The sequence below is a fragment of the Pseudophryne corroboree genome, chromosome 6 (genome assembly GCF_028390025.1).
Source record: "Pseudophryne corroboree isolate aPseCor3 chromosome 6, aPseCor3.hap2, whole genome shotgun sequence".
Classification (NCBI taxonomy): Eukaryota; Metazoa; Chordata; class Amphibia; order Anura; family Myobatrachidae; genus Pseudophryne; species Pseudophryne corroboree.
The window spans coordinates 88677984-88703052 of NC_086449.1; the positions used below are offsets into that span (position 1 = coordinate 88677984).

Genomic DNA, 25069 nt, shown 5'->3' on the forward strand with positions numbered 1-25069 from the left:
TTCAACCCGGTAAAAAAGAAGGGTTATTACCGTGTTGATTACCGGGTCAGGCGCAGTGTGAATGGGAGCCATTCCGATGCGACACGGTTCCCATTCACAGCATAGGCAGAGGCGGCGCAGGAGATGAGCTCATCTCCCGGCGCCACCTCCACCCCGGCCCCTGCTGCTGCTGCGCCCCCCGCTGTTATGGCAACCGACCCGGCATATTGCCGGGTCGGAAAGCCAGCAACGGAGCGCAAATGCCGGATCCCACCCGGTAAGTACACGTTTCTGTTACCGGGTAGGATCCGGCATTTGCGATCTGAAAGCAGCATAACTGGGCCATAGTCACCCTGTCATCCACATCAACTGTTAATGGTGAACACATGTCAGCCACAGCGCTCCTTATCTTTCAGGCTCTGTCTCCCGCACCAAAATTCTGCAATTCACTTAAACACAGTAGTTTGGGATGGTGCTTTCTCCTCAAAAGCAACTTGCAGTTGGTCTAATCTCCCCTGCTGTTGCAGACCACTCTTGTAAACGTAAAAGATCAGGCTCTCCAGTGGCCTCTGATAACTTCCATAACAAAAATGTGAAGGATGTGAATATGCTGACTATTTCTTTGTGCAGAGCTGCTTATACACGGTTCTGTTTCTTGACATTTCACAAGCCCTTTCATCAGAGGTTACAGCTAAGTACCAAATAGTGAGATTGTGTCTACTCTGCCTATGCACTGCACATCCAGAAACGTATTGTACACCCCTCATAATCTATTCACTCCTACTTACTTACTACTAACATTCTGTATATCTATTTTGAAGTTTGACATTCATGTTTCATCTGTTTGTGAAATATTGATTTAACCTATAAATACTGTTATTTTTTATAGTAAATGCAACTCACGATTTCTGTACAAATCCTAAAAATAATCAAAATAGTACATCACAGCTAATCAGGAGTGGGGAAGTGGTGGTCTGCCAGTACAGACACATCAAACCCGCTGATAGTTGTCTTTTCAAATCTAATGAGCTATAAATGGTGAATATGCCAACTGCTGGCCTTCTGACCTGGTGGATTTCTATGGGGAGGATGGCTTTAGATATAAAAAGGCTTCACAGAATGACAAGTCCAGGACAAACCTGAACCAGAACAGTGGAACCAGAACAGTGGTCAAGACGTCTGATCTTTCTTGGATGAAGTGTAAAAACAAATAAAATTAAAAAAAGGAGGAGCACTCACTGTTGTTATAATGCACAATGGAAAAGGGTGAGTTATTAACATTACATTAAATTTTATATTAAGTCTTAATTCACATTCATTCTGGGCTATGAATATACATTGTTCTGAAAATAATATACTGTGTTCCCTTTCAATAGCTGTAAACTCTATTAATCGCCATAAAATATGAACTGAATCAATTATCTGTTGTTTTTTTCAAGCGTAAGGGAAATGCAAATTAAATACTTGAATTTGCATAAAAAGTAGCAATTAAAATAATAGATAGATAGATAGATAGATAGATAGATAGATAGATAGATAGATAGATAGATAGATAGATAGATGATAGATAATGTACTGTGCTTTTACTATTGTACCTAATCTGATTGTTATTTCCACCGAGAGAACCTTTATGTAATCCCCATTACTCTCCCCTCTATTTTCCTCATGAACATTATTAGAATTATGAAGTTTAGCTTGTGGTCTAAGTTGATACTTTGATACTGATAGTTTCCACTAATGTTTCAATAGAATAGTAACAATTGTATAACACTATTTATTGTTTCCTATATTGTCTCCAGTTCATGTACATTTATTTCTGCTGAGTCTAAAGTTTCTCACAATATGACAAGTGATGCCTACCATATAAATTTATGCTTAATGCTTTAATAACCAGATGATAAATATTAATATTGTGAATGTTGCATTAAAGGCAGATATACTACTCTATTATTTTTATGGTATTTATAATATATTGTATTATTGCCCACTGTTGGACTATGAGGCCTTGCACATGCATTTGCACACTTGTACACCAAAGGAAGGGCTTAAATATAGAAACATTAAATTTGACAACAGAAAAGAATCTCTTAGACCATCTTGGACCCCATTTTTATACTTTGAACCTCATAAGCTATGCTGTGCTTATTTCATTGTAAGGAAATCCTTATGTATTTCCCCCAAACGTAATTAATTTCCGTTTTAGATCATGTCTTCAGTGTACTTTTACTTTTATTCCTTTGAAGAATGTTTCCTTCCTGTACCTTGTGTCAGCTCTGCGCTTCAGTCTCTCTTCTCCCTGTAATAATGAGCGCCGCTGATACTGCACTCAGCCAGTCCCGCTCCGGAACACTGCTGCTCAGCCACCCCTGTATCTCTGTTACTATAGGGAGCACGGCTGGCATGTGTGCCTAAGCCAGCATTGTATTGTGCAATCATAAAGATCTCCTTTCATTAAATGCAGCTAAACGGAACCTGATGTCTTATAATGGATTCGGTGCAATATACCTGCAGTGATACCGGAGATTGGATCCCGGTGTTACACGTGCAGTGATACAGTAACAATAGCATTCTACACAGGGCATCTTGAAAGACAAACAACCTTTTAGCAACTGTGTTTATAGGAGATTCAAAGTGATACTAACAATGGGACCAATTGCTACAATCTACTGATACTTTGTAACATTGGAATAAGATACAATAATTATCTAGCTCTGCAGCAGCTACACGGGCCTATGGATTGTATTATGTAAGCACTAATGGTGGCATCTGTAATATGATGAATATATATGACCGATCTACATCAGGAACTGAAAATACATAAGACAGATTTGCAAGTAGCACATAGAATACCCATCATAGTCACAGCCCGATTAGAGAGGAGGTGGGTGGCTCTTAGAAGAGCCTTTGTGTTGATGTGGATTAGAGGAGGGGGAGATTACTTGGCGCTGGTGTACTTGGTAACAGCCTTGGTGCCCTCGGACACGGCGTGCTTGGCCAGCTCTCCCGGCAGCAGCAGGCGTACGGCAGTCTGGATCTCTCGGGAGGTGATGGTGGAGCGCTTGTTGTAGTGAGCCAGGCGGGAAGCTTCTCCGGCAATGCGCTCAAAGATGTCATTGGCAAAGGAGTTCATGATGCCCATAGCCTTGGAGGAGATGCCGGTGTCAGGGTGCACCTGCTTCAGCACCTTGTAGACGTAAATGGCGTAACTCTCCTTCCTGCTCTTCCTACGCTTCTTCCCATCCTTCTTCTGTGTCTTGGTCACTGCTTTCTTAGAGCCTTTCTAAAGGTCCGTACACACTTAACGATTAAATGAGCGACGTCGCTCATTTTCCCCCTCCTTGAGCGACGTCGCTCATTTAATCGTTCTGTGTGTATGCCGCCAGCGATGAACGATGCGCGGCCCCGCGGGTCGGCAACGATCGTCGCTGTCGGTAGGGCATGCATGAAGGATGTGGACTGTCGCCCACGACCTTCATGCAGCGCTGGCGGGGGCGTGACGTCACTGAGCGATAAGAGCTGTCATATCGCTCAGTGTGTACAGTCGGCCGCCGGCCGGCCCAAGGGGGAAACATTAGACGATGACATTGTCTAATGTGTATGGGCCTTTAGGCGCTGGAGCAGACTTTGCTGGATCAGGCATTCTGGAGAATTTCTTTGACGACAGTCACGACACAATGCAGAAACTCTGTGTGACCACTTCCCACATCTGTTTTATTTATAGGCAGCTTATGCAAACGAGGCATCACCAATGCAAGCTACACTATTGGGTAGACGTGTCATGTGACACTGGTAGGCATCTTAACCCCACCCTTCTTTTTGAGGATTGGTCTGTGGATGAAGTTGAGCTGCATTGGTTAGCTTGTAAGCAGACCAATCACAGAGCAAGCAGCATGTCGCTTCTGAGTATATATGTAAGAGGAGGGCGGTGTTTTCACAAAGTGTTTTTGTTAAAAAAAGAGCTTTTAATCTCATTGAATGTCGCAAGCATGTCTGGAAGAGGGAAACAAGGCGGCAAGACCCGGGCTAAGGCAAAGACTCGCTCATCCCGGGCCGGTCTCCAGTTCCCAGTCGGTCGCGTTCACCGTTTGCTGAGGAAAGGAAACTATGCTGAGCGAGTGGGAGCCGGTGCCCCGGTCTATCTGGCCGCGGTGCTGGAATATCTGACGGCTGAGATCCTGGAGCTCGCCGGAAACGCCGCCCGTGACAACAAGAAGACCCGCATCATCCCCCGCCACCTGCAGCTGGCTGTGCGCAACGACGAAGAGCTCAACAAGCTCCTCGGTGGTGTGACCATCGCCCAGGGAGGCGTTCTGCCCAACATCCAGGCCGTGCTGCTGCCCAAGAAGACCGAGAGCCACAAACCGGCTAAGAACAAGTGGTTTTACAGCTACTTGTCCCCGCAACACAAAGGCTCTTTTCAGAGCCACCCACCCTGACCCCAAAGAGCTGATTCATTGCTTTGATCTGGGATTCATTAGCCAAGTGTAGCGGGATAGGAGGGAGTGCCAATTGTGTGCGCTATAATACTGAAGGGAAATCAATTAGAAGTAACTTGTAGCATTGCCTTACTATCCCGCAGACATCCAGTAATTTATTTTATGTAGCGCTCTGCCTCCAGTACCACTCAAGTTGCTAAATAGAATGAATATAATATAGCACAGAAAAGCTTTTCATACAATACTGAGAGCAGGAGATAGTAAAGGGATGTGTAGGAAGATCTTGAGTCTGTTTCGAAAGACACTAGAGTGGGGGCCTCTCAAACTAAGCGGGAAGTTTCATAGAGTCGGAGCGGCACAGCTAAAAGCTCGGCCCCCAGATAAAGTACTGGAGAGCCTAGGTGCTAGATCTATAGGTAGAGTTCTACTGTAGCCACATCTAGACCGTGCCCGGACTGCACGCCGTATAGAGGAGACTCCTTACTGCAGTCAGGGCAGCGGCAAGCTTGAAGGAAGGATGGTGAGGGTTATTGCAGATCAGGGGCCGGGAGCTGTGTGACTACTAACTATAGGGAGCCCGTGCAGAGAAAGGATTTAACATTCTTCCTTTTAAACACCAATATGTAGCTTATGCTTCAGCTAGTTCATAGGAAGATTTGGTGTCTCTGAAAAGAGCCTTTGTGTTGATGCTTGTATAGGAGTGCCGAGTATCTATGCCTTCTCCCCTCGGATCCTGCGGGCCAGCTGGATGTCTTTGGGCATGATGGTCACCCTCTTGGCGTGGATGGCGCACAGGTTGGTGTCCTCGAACAGCCCCACCAGATTTGCCTCGCTGGCCTCTTGTAGTGCCATGACGACGGAGCTCTGGAAGCGCAGGTCGGTCTTGAAGTCCTGGGCGATCTCCCGCACCAGCCGCTGGAAGGGCAGCTTGCGGATCAGCAGCTCTGTTGACTTCTGGTAGCGGCGGATCTCTCGAAGAGCAACGGTCCCTGGACGGTAGCGGTGAGGCTTCTTCACACCGCCGGTAGCTGGGGCGCTCTTCCGGGCGGCTTTAGTTGCCAGCTGCTTTCGGGGAGCTTTCCCTCCAGTAGACTTGCGAGCGGTCTGCTTGGTCCTGGCCATTTCCCTATACTCTACAGAGCTATAATAAAACGAAGCAAGAATGAAGTGAACGGGAGCTGCCGCTAACGTCTCTATTTATGCACAGTGTTGAGTTGTCATTGGCTAAGTTAAAGACGCCCAATCTCCTGATTGGTTTATGTCATTTAAACACCCCCCCACCCAAAATAAAAAAAAAACCCTCCAAGTCTTTCTGTTGCTCCTTTGTTTTATGTAACCGGCAGGCGCGGGAATGAAATGAGTCACGAGTTATCACCACGATTCAGCCATAACGATTACACTGTAATCACAGTAAACCTGGAAGTGATTGCTGATTTGCTGTCAGTCCAGCATGAAGAGACAACCAGTCAACATACATAGCACACGGCGCTGATACAGGACTCTAGTCTAAGGAGTCTTGGAAAAGAAACGTGATTATAAGCAGTGCTGAATAGCTACCATCGGCGGGAATAGTATTGTAAGGAAACAACAGATGTTCCTTACAAGCTGTTCTCAGTCTCACTAATGCCGGGAGCTCATAGTATGTGACTGCAGTAAAAACAGTATAAATCAAAGGATCTGCATACCTTGCAACATTGACAGCAAAATGATTATCATTTGATTGTTAAAGAATTACAAATACACTTATATGGTAGGTCTTAGTTATTTATATATTATGGGAAGCTTTAGGACTGAGAATAATCAGAACTTCAGCATGCATTGGGGCAGTGCTTAAAGTGGTCCTAGAGAGGTGGTGGAACTCACCCCCCCATGGGTGCCACACCCCTAGCCACTCCCACACAGCATATACCACACCCCTAGCCCCTCCCACCTGGCAGATGCCACACCCCTTAGATGGGGCACATAGCACACTTGTCCTCCTTCATACATGGGGGAAGAGGGTGGTGGTATCAGCGCACACCACTTCTCCTACAAAACGTCTAATCTTACATCTACAGCAAAACTCCTTGTGGCATGCAAATGAAAATAGAATACGCATATTTTAAAACATGTCCACAAAACCGGAAACCACTGATCATTTCTCAGGATCGGCCTCTGATGATATTCTTGGATGTGAAGTAAAATTTCATAGCTTCCCACTTAACACTATCTACTGGTGCCATAACGCGGCAGCTAATAGTGACGTTACCAGCCTGGGGTCTCAGATATTACAGCACTGGAAATATGCAAGTGTGGAGCTACTGGATCAAATAAGGTTTGAGGTAAAAATATGGTAAAAAAAAGTGGCAGACTAGATGGGCCAAGTAGTTCTTATTTGCCGTCACATTCTGTGTTTCTAATGTGTACTCTATTACAGGTTATACTTTCAGCCATTTCACAGACACAACAGACAGCAATTAGGCATTTGTAGAGAATGGTCTAGTGAGGACTCTGAATAAATAGGGGGTCTCAGGCAGAGGCGGATTGGCCATAGGGTCTACAGGGAAGATTCCCGGTGGGCCGACGCACCCGTGGGGCCTGTTTTGTTTGAGGACATGTGGTCCTATTTATAGATATAATGAATAAGCTCCAAAATAATTTGCATATATGAAAATGACTTTGCCACTTAGCCTGTGATTGCAGATGATCTAGTGTATGCTCTGTCTGCCTGCTTGGCTGACATATAAGATTGAGTGAATAGTGATTGGGATACGGTTGGTGTAATAAGCAAGAAAATATATCTTTCTAAAGAATGATATAGTTTCCTAAATTCTGAAGGTGTATCATATAATGTACTCATAATATTTAATTTTATTTCCTTTTAACTCCCCCCTTGATGCTGGACATGCCCACTATCTGGAAAGTCTTCAGGGGAGGGTGCTGCTGCCATGGCCCATGGCTAGACCTTACACCTCTGGTGCTGCCCATGTGGGGCCACTAGTACAAATTTTTCCAGGGCCGCTTTTTGTTCCCAATCCGCCCATGGTCTCAGGTACCACCAGCAAGTAAGACTACCTCTGCCTTGTGTCTGTCACTCACTACCTGGCCTAAGATCTGCTCTATACACATCCAATTGTCATTTCATTAATCACAACAAAGACGGTTAAGGTGTTCTGCGCCCTATTCCGGCACCCTGAACAGCTATCTAAGGTTGTCTGGGTGTTCTGTACACCATTCCGGAACATGAAACCGCTATCTAAGATGGTCGGCATCCTGTTCCGGCACCCGGACCGGCTGTCTAAGACGGTTAGAGCTCAGTTCCGGCACCCAGAACAGGTATCTAAGGTGGTCTGCGCCCTATTCCGGCAACCGGAACAGCTATCTAAGGTTGTCTGGGTGTCCTGCACACCATTCCGGCACATGAAACAGCTATCTAAAATGGTCTGTCTCCTGTTCCGGCACCCGGACCGGTTGTCTAAGATGCTTAGAGCCCTGTCCCGGCACCCGGAACAGGTATCTAATGTGTTCTGCGCCCTATTCCGGCACCCTGAACAGCTATCTAAGGTTGTCTGGGTGTTCTGTACACCATTCCGGAACATGAAACCGCAATCTAAGATGGTCTGCATCATGTTCCGGCACCCGGACCGGTTGTCTAAGATGGTTAGAGCCCTGTTCCGGCACCTGGAACTGGTATCTAAGGTGTTCTGCGCCCTATTCCGGCACCCTGAACAGCTATCTAAGGTTGTCTGGGTGTCCTGCACACCATTCCGGCACATGAAACAGCTATCTAAGGTGGTCTGCATCCTGTTCCGGCACCCGGAGCGGTTGTCTATGATGGTTTGAGCCCTGTTTCGGCACCCGGAACAGGTATCTAAGGTGGTCTGCGCCCTATTCCGGCACCCTGAACAGCTATCTAAGTTTGTCTGGGTGTCTCGCACACCATTCCGGTACCAGAAACAGCTATCTAAGGTGGTCTGCCTCCTGTTCCGGCATCCGGATCGGTTGTCTAAGATGGTTTGAGCCCTGTTCCGGCACCCGGAACAGGTATCTAAGGTGGTCCGCGCCCTATTCCGGCTCCCTGAACAGCTATCTAAGGTTGTCTGGGTGTCCTGCACACCATTTCGGCACATGAAACAGCTATTTAAGGTGGTATGCATCCTGTTCCGGAACCTGGAACAGGTATCTAAGATGGTCTGCCCCCCATTCCGGGACCTGGTACTGATATCTAAGGATGTCCTATTTCGGCACCCATAGCATATAAGTTTGTCTGGGTGTTCTGCACCCAATTCTACCAACCGGAATGGATATAACGGCGCCCCACCCCACAGGGGCGTAGAAAGCCATGCTGGGCCCCAGTAATGTAATGCGGTGTGGCCTAAATTGGGTGCGTATCTACACCTCTGAAAGATATGATTAATTAAAGTATTAATTGTGTGCAATTTATTCAAAGGGGCCAGGTTGCTTAATGGGAAGCAGGTCCCTCCTCTTCGGCCGACGGCGCCATCTGCCCAGTGACATCTGGGAACATGACGCATGTGCACTACAGGACGCTGCCCAGTACCGCGAAGCGTAAGTATATTTGGGAAGGGGGATGTGGACTCCCCTGTCGGGCCCCTCCAGCAGCCTGGGACAGGGTAATTAATACCTGATTACCCGCCTCTTGGCACCACTGCATGTGGCGCTGCTCATAAATATTAGTTTTAATTATATTTTTTTATAAAGGCGGCGTGGTCACACCCCCTACCCTCGCAACAAAAACAATGGGCAAGTGGTCATTTATTTTTAATTATTTATTTATATATTTATACTGCTCTAAAAAAGAAAAAAACCCTCCCTATGCAGCCAGTGTGTGAAATAATAAGAATTTACTCACCGGTAATTCTATTTCTCGTAGTCCGTAGTGGATGCTGGGAACTCCGTAAGGACCATGGGGAATAGCGGGCTCCGAAGGAGGCTGGGCACTCTAGAAAGATTTATGACTACCTGGTGTGCACTGGCTCCTCCCACTATGACCCTCCTCCAAGCCTCAGATAGGACACCGTGCCCGGACGAGCAGACATAATAAGGAAGGATTTAGAATCCCGGGTAAGACTCTTACCAGCCACACCAATCACACCGTACAACTCGTGATACTATATCCAGTTTGACAGTATGAAAACAACTGAGCCTCTCAACAGATGGCTCAACATTAACCCTTTAGTTAACAATAACTATTTACAAGTATTGCAGACAATCCGCACTTGGGATGGGCGCCCAGCATCCATTACGGACTACGAGAAATAGAATTACCGGTGAGTTAATTCTTATTTTCTCTAACGTCCTAGTGGATGCTGGGAACTCCGTAAGGACCATGGGGATTATACCAAAGCTCCCAAATGGGCGGGAGAGTGCGGATGACTCTGTAGCACCGAATGAGAGAACTCCAGGTCCTCCTCAGCCAGGGTATCAAATTTGTAGAATTTTGCAAATGTGTTTGCCCCTGACCAAGTAGCTGCTCGGCAAAGTTGTAAAGCCGAGACCCCTCGGGCAGCCGCCCAAGATGAGCCCACCTTCCTTGTGGAATGGGCATTTACAGATTTTGGCTATGGCATGCCTGCCACAGAATGTGCAAGCTGAATTGTACTACAAATCCAGCGAGCAATAGACTGCTTAGAAGCAGGAGCACCCAGCTTGTTGGGTGCATACAGGATAAACAGCGAGTCAGATTTTCTGACTCCAGCCGTCCTGGAAACATATATTTTCAGGGCCCTGACAACGTCTAGCAACTTGGAGTCCTCCAAATCCTTAGTAGCCGCAGGCACCACAATAGGCTGGTTCAGGTGAAACGCTGACACCACCTTAGGGAGAAACTGGGGACGAGTCCTCAATTCTGCTCTATCCATATGGAAAATCAGATAAGGGCTTTTACATGATAAAGCCGCCAATTCTGACACTCGCCTGGCTAAAGCCAAGGCCAATAACATGACCACGTTCCACGTGAGATATTTCAGATCCACGGTTTTTAGTGGCTCAAACCAATGTGATTTTAAGAAACTCAACATCACGTTGAGATCCCAAGGTGCCACAGGAGGCACAAATGGGGGCTGAATATGCAGCACTCCTTTCACAAATGTCTGAACTTCAGGTACTGAAGCTAGTTCTTTTTGAAAGAAAATCGACAGAGCCGAGATCTGTACTTTAATGGAGCCTAGTTTTAGGCCCATAATCACTCCTGCTTGCAGGAAATGCAGAAATCGACCTAGTTGAAATTCCTCTGTTGGGGCCTTTTTGGCCTCGCACCATGCAACATATTTCCGCCATATGCGGTGATAATGCTTTGCCGTAACATCTTTCCTGGCCTTAATAAGCGTAGGAATGACTTCTTCCGGAATACCCTTTTCCTTTAGGATCCGGTGTTCAACCGCCATGCCGTCAAACGCAGCCGCGGTAAGTCTTGGAACAGACAGGGCCCCTGTTGTAGCAGGTCCTGTCTGAGCGGTAGAGGCCACGGGTCCTCTGAGAGCATCTCTTGAAGTTCCGGGTACCACGCTCGTCTTGGCCAATCCGGAACCACGAGAATGGTGTTTACTCCTCGCTTTCTTATTATTCTCAATACCTTTGGTATGAGAGGCAGAGGAGGGAACACATAAACCGACTGGTACACCCATGGTGTCACTAGAGCGTCCACAGCTATCGCCTGAGGGTCCCTTGACCTGGCGCAATATCTTTTTAACTTTTTGTTGAGGCGGGACGCCATCATGTCCACCTGTGGTTTTTCCCAACGGTTTACCAGCATCTGGAAGACTTCTGGATGAAGTCCCCACTCTCCCGGGTGGAGGTCGTGTCTGCTGAGGAAGTCTGCTTCCCAGTTGTCCACTCCCGGAATGAACACTGCTGACAGTGCTAGTACATGATTCTCTGCCCATCGGAGAATTCTTGTGGCTTCCGCCATCGCCATCCTGCTTCTTGTGCCGCCCTGTCGATTTACATGGGCGACTGCCGTGATGTTGTCTGACTGGATCAGCACCGGCTGGTGTAGGAGCAGGGATTTTGCTTGACTTAGGGCATTGTAGATGGCCCTTAGTTCCAGAATATTTATGTGAAGGGAAGTCTCCTGACTCGACCATAGTCCTTGGAAGTTTCTTCCCTGTGTGACTGCTCCCCAGCCTCGAAGGCTGGCATCCGTGGTCACCAGGACCCAGTCCTGTATGCCGAACCTGCGGCCCTCTAGAAGATGGGCACTCTGCAGCCACCACAGTAGCGACACCCTGGTTCTTGGAGACAGGGTTATCAAGCGATGCATCTGAAGATGCGATCCGGACCACTGGTCCAACAGGTCCCACTGAAAGATTCTGGCATGGAACCTGCCGAAGGGAATTGCTTCGTAAGAAGCCACCATCTTTCCCAGGACCCGCGTGCAGCGATGCACTGATACCTGTTTTGGTTTCAGGAGGTCTCTGACTAGAGATGACAACTCCCTGGCTTTCTCCTCCGGGAGAAACACTTTTTTCTGGACTGTATCCAGAATCATACCCAGGAACAGTAGCCGTGTCGTCGGAACCAGCTGTGACTTTGGGATATTCAGAATCCAGCCGTGCTGGTGCAGCACCTCCTGAGATAGTGCTACTCCCACCAACAACTGTTCCTTGGACCTCGCTTTTATTAGGAGATCGTCCAAGTACGGGATAATTAAAACTCCCTTTTTTCGAAGGAGTATCATCATTTCCGCCATAACCTTGGTAAATACCCTCGATGCCGTGGACAGTCCAAACGGCAGCGTCTGGAATTGGTAATGGCAATCCTGTACCACAAATCTGAGGTACTCCTGGTGAGGATGGTAAATGGGGACATGCAAGTAAGCATCCTTGATGTCCAGGGATACCATGTAATCCCCCTCGTCCAGGCTCGCAATAACCGCCCTGAGCGATTCCATCTTGAACTTGAATTTTTTTATGTATGTGTTCAAGGATTTCAAATTTAAAATGGGTCTCACCGAACCGTCCGGTTTCGGTACCACAAATAGTGTGGAATAGTAACCCCGGCCTTGTTGAAGTAGGGGTACCTTGATTATCACCTGCTGGGAATACAGCTTGTGAATTGCCGCTAGCACCGCCTCCCTGTCTGAGGGAACAATCGGCAAGGCAGATTTTAGGAACCGGTAGGGTGGAGACGCCTCGAATTCCAGTTTGTACTCCTGAGATACTATTTGAAGGATCCAGGGATCCACCTGTGAGCGAGCCCACTGATAGCTGAAATTCTTGAGGCGGCCCCCCACCGTACCTGGCTCCGCCTGTGGAGCCCCACCGTCATGCGGCGGACTTGGAAGAAGAAGCGGGGGAGGACTTTTGCTCCTGGGAACCTGCTGTTTGTTGCAGCCTTTTTCCCCTACCTCTGCCTCTGGACAGAAAGGACCCGCCTTTTCCACGCCTGTTTTTCTGGGTCCGAAAGGACTGAACCTGATAAAACGGCGCCTTCTTAGGCTGTGAGGGGACATGGGGTAAAAATGCTGACTTCCCAGACGTTGCTGTGGAAACTAGGTCCGAGAGACCATTCCCAAATAATTCCTCACCCTTATATGGTAACACTTCCATGTGCTTTTTTGAATCTGCATCTCCTGTCCACTGGCGAGTCCATAAGCCTCTCCTAGCAGAAATGGACAATGCACTTACTTTAGATGCCAATTGGCAGATTTCCCTTTGTGCATCTCTCATATATAAGACTGAGTCTTTTATATGGTCTATGGTTAACAGGATCGTATCTCTGTCTAATGTGTCAATATTTTCTGACAGTTTATCTGACCACGCAGCGGCAGCACTGCACATCCAAGCTGACGCAATAGCTGGCCTAAGTATAATGCCTGTGTGTGTATATACAGACTTCAGGATCGCCTCCTGCTTTCTATCAGCAGGTTCCTTGAGGGCGGCCGTGTCCGGAGACGGTAGTGCCACCTTTTTAGACAAACGTGTGAGCGCTTTATCCACTCTAGGGGGTGTTTCCCAACGTGACCTATCCTCTGGCGGGAAAGGGAACGCCATTAGTACCTTCTTAGGAATTACCAATTTTTCATCAGGGAAAGCCCACGCTTCTTCACACACTTCATTTAATTCATCTGATGGGGGAAAAACTATGGGTAGTTTTTTCTCTCCAAATAGAATACCCTTTTTAGTGGTACCTGTACTTATATCAGAAATGTGTAACACCTCTTTCATTGCCTCAATCATGCAGTGAATGGCCTTAGTAGGCATCAGGTTAGACTCATCGTCGTCGACACTGGTGTCAGTATCAGTGTCAACATCTGGGTCTGCTTGTGGTAGCGGGCGTTTTAGAGCCCCTGACGACCCATGCGACGCCTGGGCAGGCACGAGCTGAGAAGTCGGCTGTCCCACATTTGGCATGTCGTCGATTTTCTTATATAAGGAGTCTATACGTGCACTCATTACTTTCCATAAGCCCATCCACTCAGGTGTCTGCCCCGCAGGGGGTGACATCCCTTCTAAAGGCATCTGCTCCGCCTCCACATCATTATCCTCATCAAACATGTCGACACAGCCGTACCGACACACCGCACACACACAAGGAATGCTCCGAATGAGGACAGGACCCACAAAAGCCCTTTGGGGGGACAGAGTGAGAGTTTGCCAGCACACACCAGAGCGCTATATAATGCAGGGACTAACTGAGTTATGTCCCCTATAGCTGCTTTTTATATTATATATATATATATATATATATATTGCGCCTAAATTTAGTGCCCCCCCTCTCTGTTTTTACCCTGTTCTGAAGTGTAGACTGCAGGGGAGAGCCAGGGAGCTTCCTTCCAGCGGATCTGTGAAGGAGAAATGGCGCCAGTGTGTCTGAGGGAGATAGCTCCGCCCCTTTTCCGCGGCCTATTCTCCCACTTTTTCCTGGATTCTGGCAGGGGTATTTACCACATATATAGCCTCTGGGGCTATATATTGTGGTATTTTTGCCAGCCAAGGTGTTTTTATTGCTGCTCAGGGCGCCCCCCCCCCCCCAGCGCCCTGCACCCTCAGTGACCGGAGTGTGAAGTGTGCATGAGGAGCAATGGCGCACAGCTGCAGTGCTGTGCGCTACCATGGTGAAGACTGATGTCTTCTGCCGCCGTTTTTCCGGACCTCTTCTTGCTTCTGGCTCTGTAAGGGGGACGGCGGCGCGGCTCCGGGACCGAACACCAAGGACTGGGCCTGCGGTCGATCCCTCTGGAGCTAATGGTGTCCAGTAGCCTAAGAAGCCCAATCCGGCTGCAAGCAGGCGAGTTCGCTTCTTCTCCCCTTAGTCCCTCGCTGCAGTGAGCCTGTTGCCAGCAGGTCTCGCTGAAAATAAAAAACCTAAATCTATACTTTCTTTCTAAGGGCTCAGGAGAGCCCCTAGTGTGCATCCAACCTCGGCCGGGCAAGAAATCTAACTGAGGCTTGGAGGAGGGTCATAGTGGGAGGAGCCAGTGCACACCAGGTAGTCATAAATCTTTCTAGAGTGCCCAGCCTCCTTCGGAGCCCGCTATTCCCCATGGTCCTTACGGAGTTCCCAGCATCCACTAGGACGTTAGAGAAAGATGAGCTGCAGCACCAGCAGCTATGTCCGTTCTCCCCCTCCCTCCCTCTGCCCGAGTGTAGTACCAGCGGGGTAGGTGGGAGGCTGTCAGCCCTGCGCAGCGGTTCCCCTGTGTGACAGCAGCGCACAGACAGCGCCACTGTGCAGGGCTGACAGCCTCCTAGCAGTGCAGCAGCTTCGTGCGGGAGCCTGCAGTGATTTCTCCCTCCCCGCTGACAGCCCGTCCGCCGTCCGCGGACCCGCCCCCCGGACGGGGACGCGCTTTCACAGCTCCCCAGCGGCAGAGGTCGCTGCAGGGAGCTGATCCGGTCCGGCATTCCGGAATTTGGTCCGGTCCGGTTTTCACCTAATCCCGGAGAGCTGTGTGTACTACCATTGTCATTACTGTATCGCTAGCCGCGCTTTTGTTAACCACACTTCATTCACAGACTGTGGTGCAGGGAACAGGATCATTCTGTATTATACATTACACATGTATGAGCTTTAGCTGCTATATCATTTGCTAATGTTACGATGCTCTCACTTCCGGCGCTCTTTCCAATTGTGGTTTAGTCTAGTGATCGTATAAATGTTCCCTCTGCTATCACTGCATTCTGCCATTGAGGCCCCTTCAGCTTTTCTGGGACGTGCACTGATCGTATATAGCCGGGATTTCCTACCTAAGCTCGGCTTTGTGTGCGAGTGATCTATCTTATCACACGGCGCAATGAGAAAACGATATTCTCTATCCGTGCGCTCCTCACTGCAGGAGACATGCTGGAAAAGCAGCAATTCTCCAAGGCGATGTATCGGGAACACTGGTATAACCGTGCTCTGTCCGTCATGTAATTATTTCATACATACTGTGTAAACATTTCTTTATCCCTCTGGCTTTTGTTTATCTCTTCATCATAACGTATACATGTATTAGATTTGTCCAGTCAGTTGTAGATCGGAGCGGAGGGTTCGTCACAACTGGATGATGCTCAGACATTTATAGGTTTATGATTCAGCTAGTTTATAGGAAGATTTGGTGGCTCTGAAAAGAGCCTTTGTGTTGCTGCGTGTATAGTAGTGCCGAGTATCTATGCCCTCTCCCCTCGGATTCTGCGGGCTAGCTGGATGTCTTTGGGCATGATGGTCACCCTCTTGGCGTGGATAGCGCAGAGGTTGGTGTCCTCGAACAGCCCCACCAGATAAGCCTCGCTGGCCTCTTGTAGGGCCATGACGGCGGAGCTCTGGAAGCGCAGGTCGGTCTTGAAATCCTGGGCGATCTCCCGCACCAGACGCTGGAAGGGCAGCTTGCGGATCAGCAGTTCAGTGGATTTTTGGTAGCGGCGGATCTCTCTGAGAGCAACAGTCCCGGGACGGTAGCGGTGAGGCTTCTTCACTCCGCCAGTAGCTGGGGCACTTTTCCGGGCGGCTTTGGTGGCTAACTGTTTGCGGGGAGCTTTCCCGCCGGTGGACTTCCGCGCTGTTTGCTTGGTCCTGGCCATATTTCACAAGAAGCAACTGCAAATACTACTGTACAGCTATAACAATGAGAGAAATGGCTACATGCAAACCTATTTATACACAGTGCTGCACCCTGATTGGATAACGCCGCCTCCACCGATTGGTTTTAAATAACCGTTTGAACTATGGGAAAAAAACCGCCATTTCTAGTAGCAGATAATTGTTACAAAAATCGACATGAGAAGGCGTTGATTGTTTTATATATAATTTAACCACTTTAGCCGGACTGCGCAATTTATTTTTCAGTGTGAGCTGGGAATACACCAGCCAGTTGTATCCAAGTCAGTTTAGTTCTTTAGTTAATAATGTACACATTGTGTAGGATGTAACAGGGCATTGGATACAATGTGTATATATAATGTATTTCCGCTTATAACTCATCGGCTCATACCGCTTCAGCTCAGCTTCCAACTCTGCAGCTATTACATTTATTTCGCCTTGACCAGGTCTCATGTATTAGAGGTGTAATGTCCCGGTGATCACACAGTATAGTGCTATGATCATGTAATGATCTATGTTACTGGGGCAACAGCAGAGTTATTCCTCTCAATTCTGAGTCCATATGAAGGATATATTTTACTATTATTTTTTCACTTCCACAAAATATAGTAGTTCCCCTCCCCAGACCAAGGATTTTTTTTGTGTCTTTGATGAGAACAGGGCTTTCTTACATTCAATTGACAAAAGGAACTCAGCGCTGAGAAGACGAAAATCTGTAGAGAGTTGCGAGCGTAAAACTATACAATCAATAACAACCCGGTGCAAACATCAAATCAATCGATATAAAAGACAAAACAGTTCACATTGGTGTTGGCACCGATTTGAAATAATGATATTTTAAAGAATTGATAATTTTATTGAATAACTTTTTATTTTATTTTTTTTCCTTCCAGCGCTTATTTTTATGGTAGATTTCTTCTGAAGATTTTCTTAGGGTTATATCTATAGGAGATCACACATTCCTCCTCACAGCTGTGGGTCTATTAAAACACAGAGATCTTGTTATCTAGCAGCGCTCAAAAGGTACCATTGGTTTTAATGCAGATACCTAATTATACATCCCCATAGCAGTCTGTCTCCTGTTGTAGTTACTCCTATTCATCTGAGCAATACTAGTTACAGTAGCTAATACTATGTAGACATCATAGAAACACGATTACAGAACCCGCACCAGAATAGAACATTATTACACCTTTAGAACAATCTGCACAGCCTGTGCAAGTCTATGGAGCACCACTGACACCTACAGTAGTTGCAGAATATAAATGGTGGCCGTATATCAGCTTTATTATTACATACATGGAGAGCGGATAGACCGCAACCTAATACAAATAAGGTTCTCTCCCCGGTGTATAGTCAGGAGAAGCAGTGTAGAGTAATACTGGCGCATGGTTATAGCTCTCTCATAGAAGAGATGGGTGGCCCTGAAAAGGGCCTTTGTGTGCGGATAATGGTATTAGATGCGCCTCAGTGTTTAGCCTCCGAAGCCATACAGAGTGCGTCCCTGGCGCTTGAGAGCATAGACCACATCCATGGCGGTGACAGTCTTCCTCTTAGCGTGCTCGGTGTAAGTGACGGCGTCCCGGATCACGTTCTCCAGAAACACCTTCAGCACCCCGCGGGTCTCCTCGTAGATGAGGCCGGAGATGCGCTTCACGCCTCCTCTCCGTGCTAGACGGCGGATAGCAGGCTTGGTGATGCCCTGGATGTTATCCCGCAGCACCTTCCTGTGGCGCTTGGCGCCTCCTTTCCCGAGCCCCTTACCGCCTTTACCTCTGCCTGACATGTTACTTCCTGATCACTACTGTAACTATACCACAAAGAGAAACCTCTGACTGTTATGTCATTGCCATGAGATCCTCCTCTTATAATGTTTGGGCGGACTTAGAAGAAAACCTCTGTGCTATGAGGGCGGGGTCATTATCAGCGTCAATTCCTGTTCTTTGTGAAACTGTTTCAATAGGGACAACATTTCGAGTCCAAATCCTCCTGATACATATATTGGAGCTTTCCTACAGATCTCACCCCCCAAACATACACTGATTGAATAGCAGCGTCCATGTGTCTAATGATACGCGTGTCCCTATTACATGGTAAATATGACATCACTGTCTCTATGGAGCTGCTGGTTCCCTCCCATCCCCCCTTTCTCATTTTGAAATATCACTTCTCTAGGTGTGAATGTGAACTTGCCTGTGATGGTCAGCAGTCTCTGCGGAGACCTGAGGCTTCTCCTGCGTGTCCATCTCTAGACTGCAGGGTGACCATCATTTCCTGTATACCTGGGTTTAGCCTGTAGTACAGATTTCATCATACGATCAGATAGTCTGTGTGAGTGAGAACCTGTACTGGAGGTGTACTGTAGGGAAGGAAGAGGATCCACACGTTGGGAGGGGGCACAGGATTTACAGTACACAAAGGTGGGGACCAGCAGCACAATCACGGGTCATTGTGTACTCGGTTCTTCCAGCCATACAATGCGAATCTCACTAAAATAAAGCAATTAGATAACCCTGCACATTATATATCAGCACAAACACATACCCCATATGAAAGAGACAGGGAGAGGTGATGTGTAAGTCGCACAGGATTACATAGTCACTAGACACAAATGTGCCCCCTACAGGGCATGTCGTGTGCCTACAGCTCTGCTGAGAAAGGGTGTGTAGCAGATATTACTACTCTCAGCCCTCTGTCTCTCCAGCTCTCCAGTACCCATCTAGCTGCTGTCAGCTCTCTTCTATCTCTCCAGCCATCACCTCCCCCTTTTCTCTCCTCTGACAGCCCCTCTCCATCTCTCTCACCATCAAGCAAACACCCCCCCCCCCCCCCCCCACTCTGTATCCTCAGACAGGCCACATCTTTCTGTCTCAAAAGCCCCCCCCCCAACACACACACTTTTCTCCCCAGCTACCCAGTCTTCCCCGGTCTAACCAGTCATCACTCTACTGTCTTTCCAGCCACAACCCTTCTTTCTCTATGGCCCTGCATTGTTTCCCTAGCCCCATCCAGTCCCTTTCTGTATCTCTAGATCTCTCAGCCAACACCCCTTCTGTCTGCTTTATCTCTCATCTCAAGCCCTAGTGAGCTCCTCGTCATGACTTAGGGGTAAATTTACTAAAGCTTCTAAAACAGAGATTTGGTGAAGTTGCCCATAGCAACCAATCAGATGCTGTCTATCATTTTCTAATAGGCAATAGAGAAATGATTACCAGCATCTTACTGGTTGCTGTGGGCAACATCACCAATACTCTGTTTTAGATGTTAGTGTAAATTTACCCCTTAACATTCACCTTCTTTTCTTTCTGCTACTCACCCATCTGTCTAATCAGCCGGCACCCCTTCTGTCTCATCAGCCGGCACCCCTTCTGTCTCATCAGCCGGCACCCCTTCTGTCTCATCAGCCGGCACCCCTTCTGTCTCATCAGCCAGCAGCCCTTCAGACTCATCAGCCAGCAGCCCTTCTGTCTCATCATCAGGCACCCCTTCTGTCTCATCATCCGGCACCCCTTCAGACTCATCAGCCAGCAGCCCTTCAGACTCATCAGCCAGCAGCCCTTCAGACTCATCATCAGGCACCCTTTCTGCCTCATTAGCCGGCACCCCTTCTGTCTCATCAGTCGATACCCCTTCTGTCTCATCAGCCGGCACCCCTTCTGTCTCATCAGCCGGCACCCCTTCTGTCTCATCAGCTGGCACCCCTTCAGTCTCATCAGCCGGCACCCCTTCTGTCTCATCAGCCCGCACCCCTTCTGTCTCATCAGCCGGCACCCCTTCAGTCTCATCAGCAGGCACCCCTTCTGTTTCATCAGCCGGCACCCGCTCTGTCTCATCAGCCTGCACCCATTCTGTCTCATCAGCCGGTATCCCTTCTGTCTCATCTACTGGCACCCCTTCTGTCTCATCAACCGGCACCCCTTCTGTCTCATCAGCCGGCACCCCTTCTGTCTCATTAGAAAGGGTAGACTAGATGAGCCAAGAGTTTATGTGCCATCAAATTCTATGTTTCTATGTGTAAGCCCGCCATTCCCCTTGTGTACAAGTGTGCGACTACAGGTGCAAGGCCTGAGACACCAACATTGTGCAATACTCCTAAATAATTATAGTAACAAACAACATAGATCAATAGATCTGCATATAATGTAAGATTCAGAATGACAGGTTTATCATTTGATTATTAATGCATTAAGAATACATTTAGATGGCAGGCATCAGTTGTCATATTGTGAGTAGCTTTAGCATTGAGAATGAAACCTGCATGAATTGGGGACAATATGATGCAAATGGGAAACAATAAATAGTGTTATACAATTGTTACTATTCTGTTGAAACATTAGTGGATACAATATGTAATAAAGTATCACCTTAGGCCACAAACTAAACATAGAATGTTCATGTAGAAAATACAGGGCTACATCTGTTTAGTAATTGGGATTACACTACAAATTCTCTTGGTGGAAATATCAATAGTGAGTGCACTGCTTTTCCCCTTGTATTTGCACCCAGACTATGCACTTTATTTAAGAAAGATTAAAAGTCTTGATAGCATTTCTGGCTCAGGTCTGTAAGGGATTGGTACCAGGAAGGACCCTGGTCGTGGTGCAGTGTAAACGGGTAAGCCAGGTCAATGCGACCCAGTACCCATTCACTGCAGGATGATGCTACATACAAGTAGCTAAAGGACCCTTGATGTCAGGAGGAGAAGTAAGGCCCAGGGATAGTACTTTCACTACCCACGTCAACAACTACTCCCTTTAGTAACCTTGTGTCAAGCAAAGTCAGGCATGGAGCCCGAAGTGATATCAAGATACCTAAAGATATCAAGAGGTGCTATCATGCTCAGTGCTATTGGCACTCCTCCCATTCACCCTCAGGTGTTTAATTAGCTGGATTCCTGTATTTCAGATCACACACTGATAAGGCCCTATTTAGAGGTAAGTCTTGAATAAATGTATAGAGTGTGATAGTATCAGGAATGTTAGGGACCCATGTGATGAAGTCACCTGGCCGCGGTACATGGGCCCGCATATTTGCCCAAATGTGTGCTAAGAACTTCAATTATACTCCATGTTAATTGTGAGGGTTTATTTAAATTATTTTTACTATCAGTGTTCTTAGTGCTAAGAGTGTGCATCTGCATCTCTCATCCTCCAGCATAGTATTCAGGGTTGGACTGGCCCATAGGGGCACAGGGGAAACCACCATTGGGCCCACTGCCTGGGGGCCCACCTCCTCCTCTAGTGATCAAATTCCAGACTGTGCACTAGAATTATACATTATACATATGTATAATACTTATACTATATGCTTATAATTAAACTGTAAAGTATATATTTATCAAGGGGTCCAGACTATGCACTCTCTAATATTTAGTCAAGCCTCCGTGGCAGCTGGCTAACCCCATCTGGAGACTTGCCACTCCCAAAACATGGGCCCCTACCTCTTGCACCTCCGGTGGGCCCTTCATGCCCCAGTCCGACACTGATAGTATTAGAAGCCTCAGCATGATAGCACCTCTTGATATCTTTAGTAATAGGATGTGCAGTGCAGTCCAGGTCCCCTCCACCCCCACCCCACATCTTTCTGGTTTCGTTTGGTGCATTTGAAATGTCAGAGCTGAGTCACAGTTTTGCAACTTGTGTGAAGTGACATCCAGTCCAAAAGAGTCCAGAGCAGAAGTAAGGGTGCCATTGTAGATGGAAATGGTTATCAGGGCGAGATGCAATGGCAGTGGTAGAGAGAAGAGTTTTTAGCAGTGATGATGAGGTTTTAGAGCCAGACTTCTTACAGACAGCTTTCTTTGAGGATGGGGGCAGAGAGGTGGTGTTACTGCAGGATGGAGAATGGGTGCAGGGATAATTATATGCTAGAAAATTATAGTAAAAAAGAGGGACTTCATGCAATAGTGGTTGGACACACTTAAGCAGAAATTCAAGACTGTTTCAAACATAATTTCATCCAAACAGACTGTAATGGCAGCATTAGCAACTGCAACCAGGGCCGACTTAATGGCAGTATTGTAAGCCGTGACCACACAAATAAACTGAGGCCACAACTCAAGCTTATTTACAGGATAGCATTCCAGGAGAGAATAAATAAAAAAAACCATAATAATAATTACCCTTCCTGCATCTACTCTCCACATGTGTCCATACATTAAATGGCTGTCAGCACTCTTATTGGTGAAAAACTCAAGCAATCCACCAATCAGCATGCTGACAGTCATTACACCGTCTGGCTGCATTCATGGAGGCATTATTATGGTTATTTGTTATTATTGTGTGATAAATGGAGGCACTGTAAGGTAATTTTACACTGTCACAGTCTCCTTTACTTAACAATATCTATTTTGCCAGCAAGGTAGGTATCAAGCATAATTTAAACCTGCTTTTGGTTGGTGCAAAGAGATGCAGACTGAGTAAATTATTTGATTATACAGTCCTAATATAGAGTATAGTACACTAAAAGAGGAGTTGTAACTCCAAGTCAACCTTTTCCAACGTTTATATAGCCTGGTGCCGGCCTATCATGGGGCCTGCTGGGTGATCTGAGCCTAATGCCCAGGGTCACCATATTCCCTAATGGGCCACACTTACACTAGGGCCTAATGCCCTCTATTACAGGCACAGGTCTAATGCCTGCTATTGGCCCTGTGCCTAGTGCCTGCCTACTGCGCCAACAGGCCTGAGGCCTGACTTATCCCCCACGGGCCTAATGTCCGATCCCTGATGGACTAGGGAGGAGAGGGGAGGGTGACAGATGCCATCTCCAAGGGCCTACCAGTCCCGGTGGGAGAGGCACCGGGAGGAGCTTCATCAGATCTTTTGGTTTCCACCCTTGGTGACCTCTCCGGTGTGGTCCTTCTCTCTTCTGCCGCTGTCCCATCCTGGCCAGCAGCGCCATCACCTCTTCTCCACGTCCAGCCAACAATGGACATCTTCTTTGGTGTGCCCGGCGTCTTCTGGCCTCTTCCGCGGCCTCAGGAACACTTCACGCTTTTCCGTGTGGCCTGCTGCGCTGCTCCTCTTCCTCTGCGGCATCCACACTTCTCCAGGTCTAGGTGGCATCTGCCATCATGGGGGCTGGGCCCATGAAGTGGCGAGCACTAATTGTCTCGCCACGGCCGTCCGTGATTGGCTGGTGCTGGATTTGAAATGCTGCATCCAGTGCTTCCCATTGGCCGCTTCTGGTCCGTTGCAGGTAACCAATACATGGTCCCAGCACCGGACACCCGTCACCACTGCACAAGCAGCACTGGGGACAGACAAATTTAGGTTGTGCAAGACATTGCAAAATGGGCATGCAAGCACACTTAAAGATAAAAAGCAGCAATTGTCTATTTTTGGATTACAGGAAAGGTGCACTGGTCGTGGAAGTACTGCAATATGTGGTTAAAGCATAGAGTGGACATAGCAAGCTCTTTTCCCATCTCCCTGTTCTAAAAATCCATTTAATATATGGCCTCCAGATAGTGGGCGTATCAGAGATTAAACTTATGAGAACAGATACAGTACTACACTTGATCTTAGCCAAAAGCATCAGTGGCCTACCTGCCTGCTTGCCAGTCCCTTCTGATGCCCTGTCTGGATTTTGCACACCGACTCCTATCTGCCTAAGAGACAAGCAGGAACAGTCTTGTGTTTGTCACTTGCTAGCTGGAGGCACAATTTGCATGAGCTCCACCTCTTGCACCAGTGGCGGAACTAGCGAGCGGTGGGCCCAGGTGCGACAAAATGCTTTGGGCCCCCCATCCCATCCAAGTCCACCCCCTCACCCCTGGAGAGGATCTGGTGAGGGGGACCTGCTCAGGGCCAGAGAAATGGATACCTAGCAACAGTGCGTAACTAGGCATTTTAGCACTGTGTGCAAGAAACGGCATCAGAGCCCCACCCCTACATGCAAAACAGGGGCAGTGCGCGCCTTAGGTGCGCGCAAAAATACATACTGGCGTGGCTTCGTGGGGAAGGGGTGTGGCCACAAAATTATCCCAAATTCATAAAACGGTGCACAGTAGTCTCCATTATTCAAATTATGCTGCACAGTAGCACCACTACACCAGATAGAGACCCTTTTACAACTTACGGCGGACAGATTCCTCTTTTTACACATAACGGCAGACAGCGTCCCCCTTTTTACACATTACGGCAGACAGCGTCCCCCTTTTTACACATTACGGCAGACAGCGTGCACTTTTTACACATAACGGCAGACAGCATCCCCTTTTTACACATAATGGCAGACAGCGTGCCCTTGTTACACATAGCGGCAGACAGCATACACTTTTTACAAATAACGGCAGACAGCGTGCCCTTGTTAAACACAGCGGCAGACAGCGTACCCTTTTTACACATAACGGCAGACAGCGTGCCCTTGTTACACATAGCGGCAGACAGCATACACTTTTTACACATAATGGCAGACAGTGTGCCCTTGTTACACATTACAGCAGACAGCGTGCCCTTGTTACACATAGCGGCAGACAGCGTCCCCTTTTTACACATAACAGCAGACAGCGTGCCCTTGTTACACATAGCGGCAGACAGCGTACACTTTTTACACATAATGGCAGACAGCGTGCCCTTGTTAAACATAGCGGCAGACAGCGTACACTTTTTACACATAATGGCAGA

At 47.7% G+C, this 25069-nt stretch overlaps 4 protein-coding genes and 1 non-coding gene across 5 annotated transcripts in view; 1 reads left to right on the forward strand and 4 right to left on the reverse strand.

The window, feature by feature from the left end:
- LOC134934354 (uncharacterized) overlaps nt 1-18263 on the reverse strand; it is a 56747-nt gene extending 38484 nt beyond the window's left edge. Inside the window, exons 1-2 of the mRNA XM_063929808.1 lie at nt 17919-18263; nt 5209-5608 (exon numbers count right to left, since the gene is read on the reverse strand). Coding sequence (XP_063785878.1) covers nt 5209-5608; nt 17919-18225 — 707 coding nt within the window. The 5' untranslated portion in view covers nt 18226-18263. The remainder of the gene's footprint in view (nt 1-5208; nt 5609-17918) is intronic.
- Nucleotides 2899-3722, reverse strand: LOC134933522 (histone H2B 1.1-like). Its single transcript, XM_063928773.1, has 2 exons — nt 3684-3722; nt 2899-3259 (listed from the first exon to the last, which is right to left on the reverse strand). Exons 1-2 carry the CDS (start codon nt 3720-3722, stop codon nt 2915-2917), a joined length of 384 nt encoding a protein of 127 aa, XP_063784843.1. The 3' UTR covers nt 2899-2914.
- On the forward strand, nt 3936-4415 carry LOC134933554 (histone H2A type 2-B-like). Its single transcript, XM_063928859.1, has one exon. It carries the CDS (start codon nt 3966-3968, stop codon nt 4413-4415), a length of 450 nt encoding a protein of 149 aa, XP_063784929.1. The 5' UTR covers nt 3936-3965.
- On the reverse strand, nt 15954-16463 carry LOC134936432 (histone H3). The gene has a single exon (XM_063931458.1). The coding sequence runs from the start codon at nt 16418-16420 to the stop codon at nt 16010-16012; it is 411 nt and encodes a 136-aa protein (XP_063787528.1). The 5' UTR covers nt 16421-16463; the 3' UTR covers nt 15954-16009.
- Nucleotides 18264-23792: 5529 nt separating the features above from the next.
- LOC134938192 (U2 spliceosomal RNA) lies at nt 23793-23987 on the reverse strand. The gene has a single exon (XR_010180805.1). It is a non-coding gene; the product is annotated as a U2 spliceosomal RNA (small nuclear RNA).
- Nucleotides 23988-25069: the final 1082 nt, after the last annotated feature.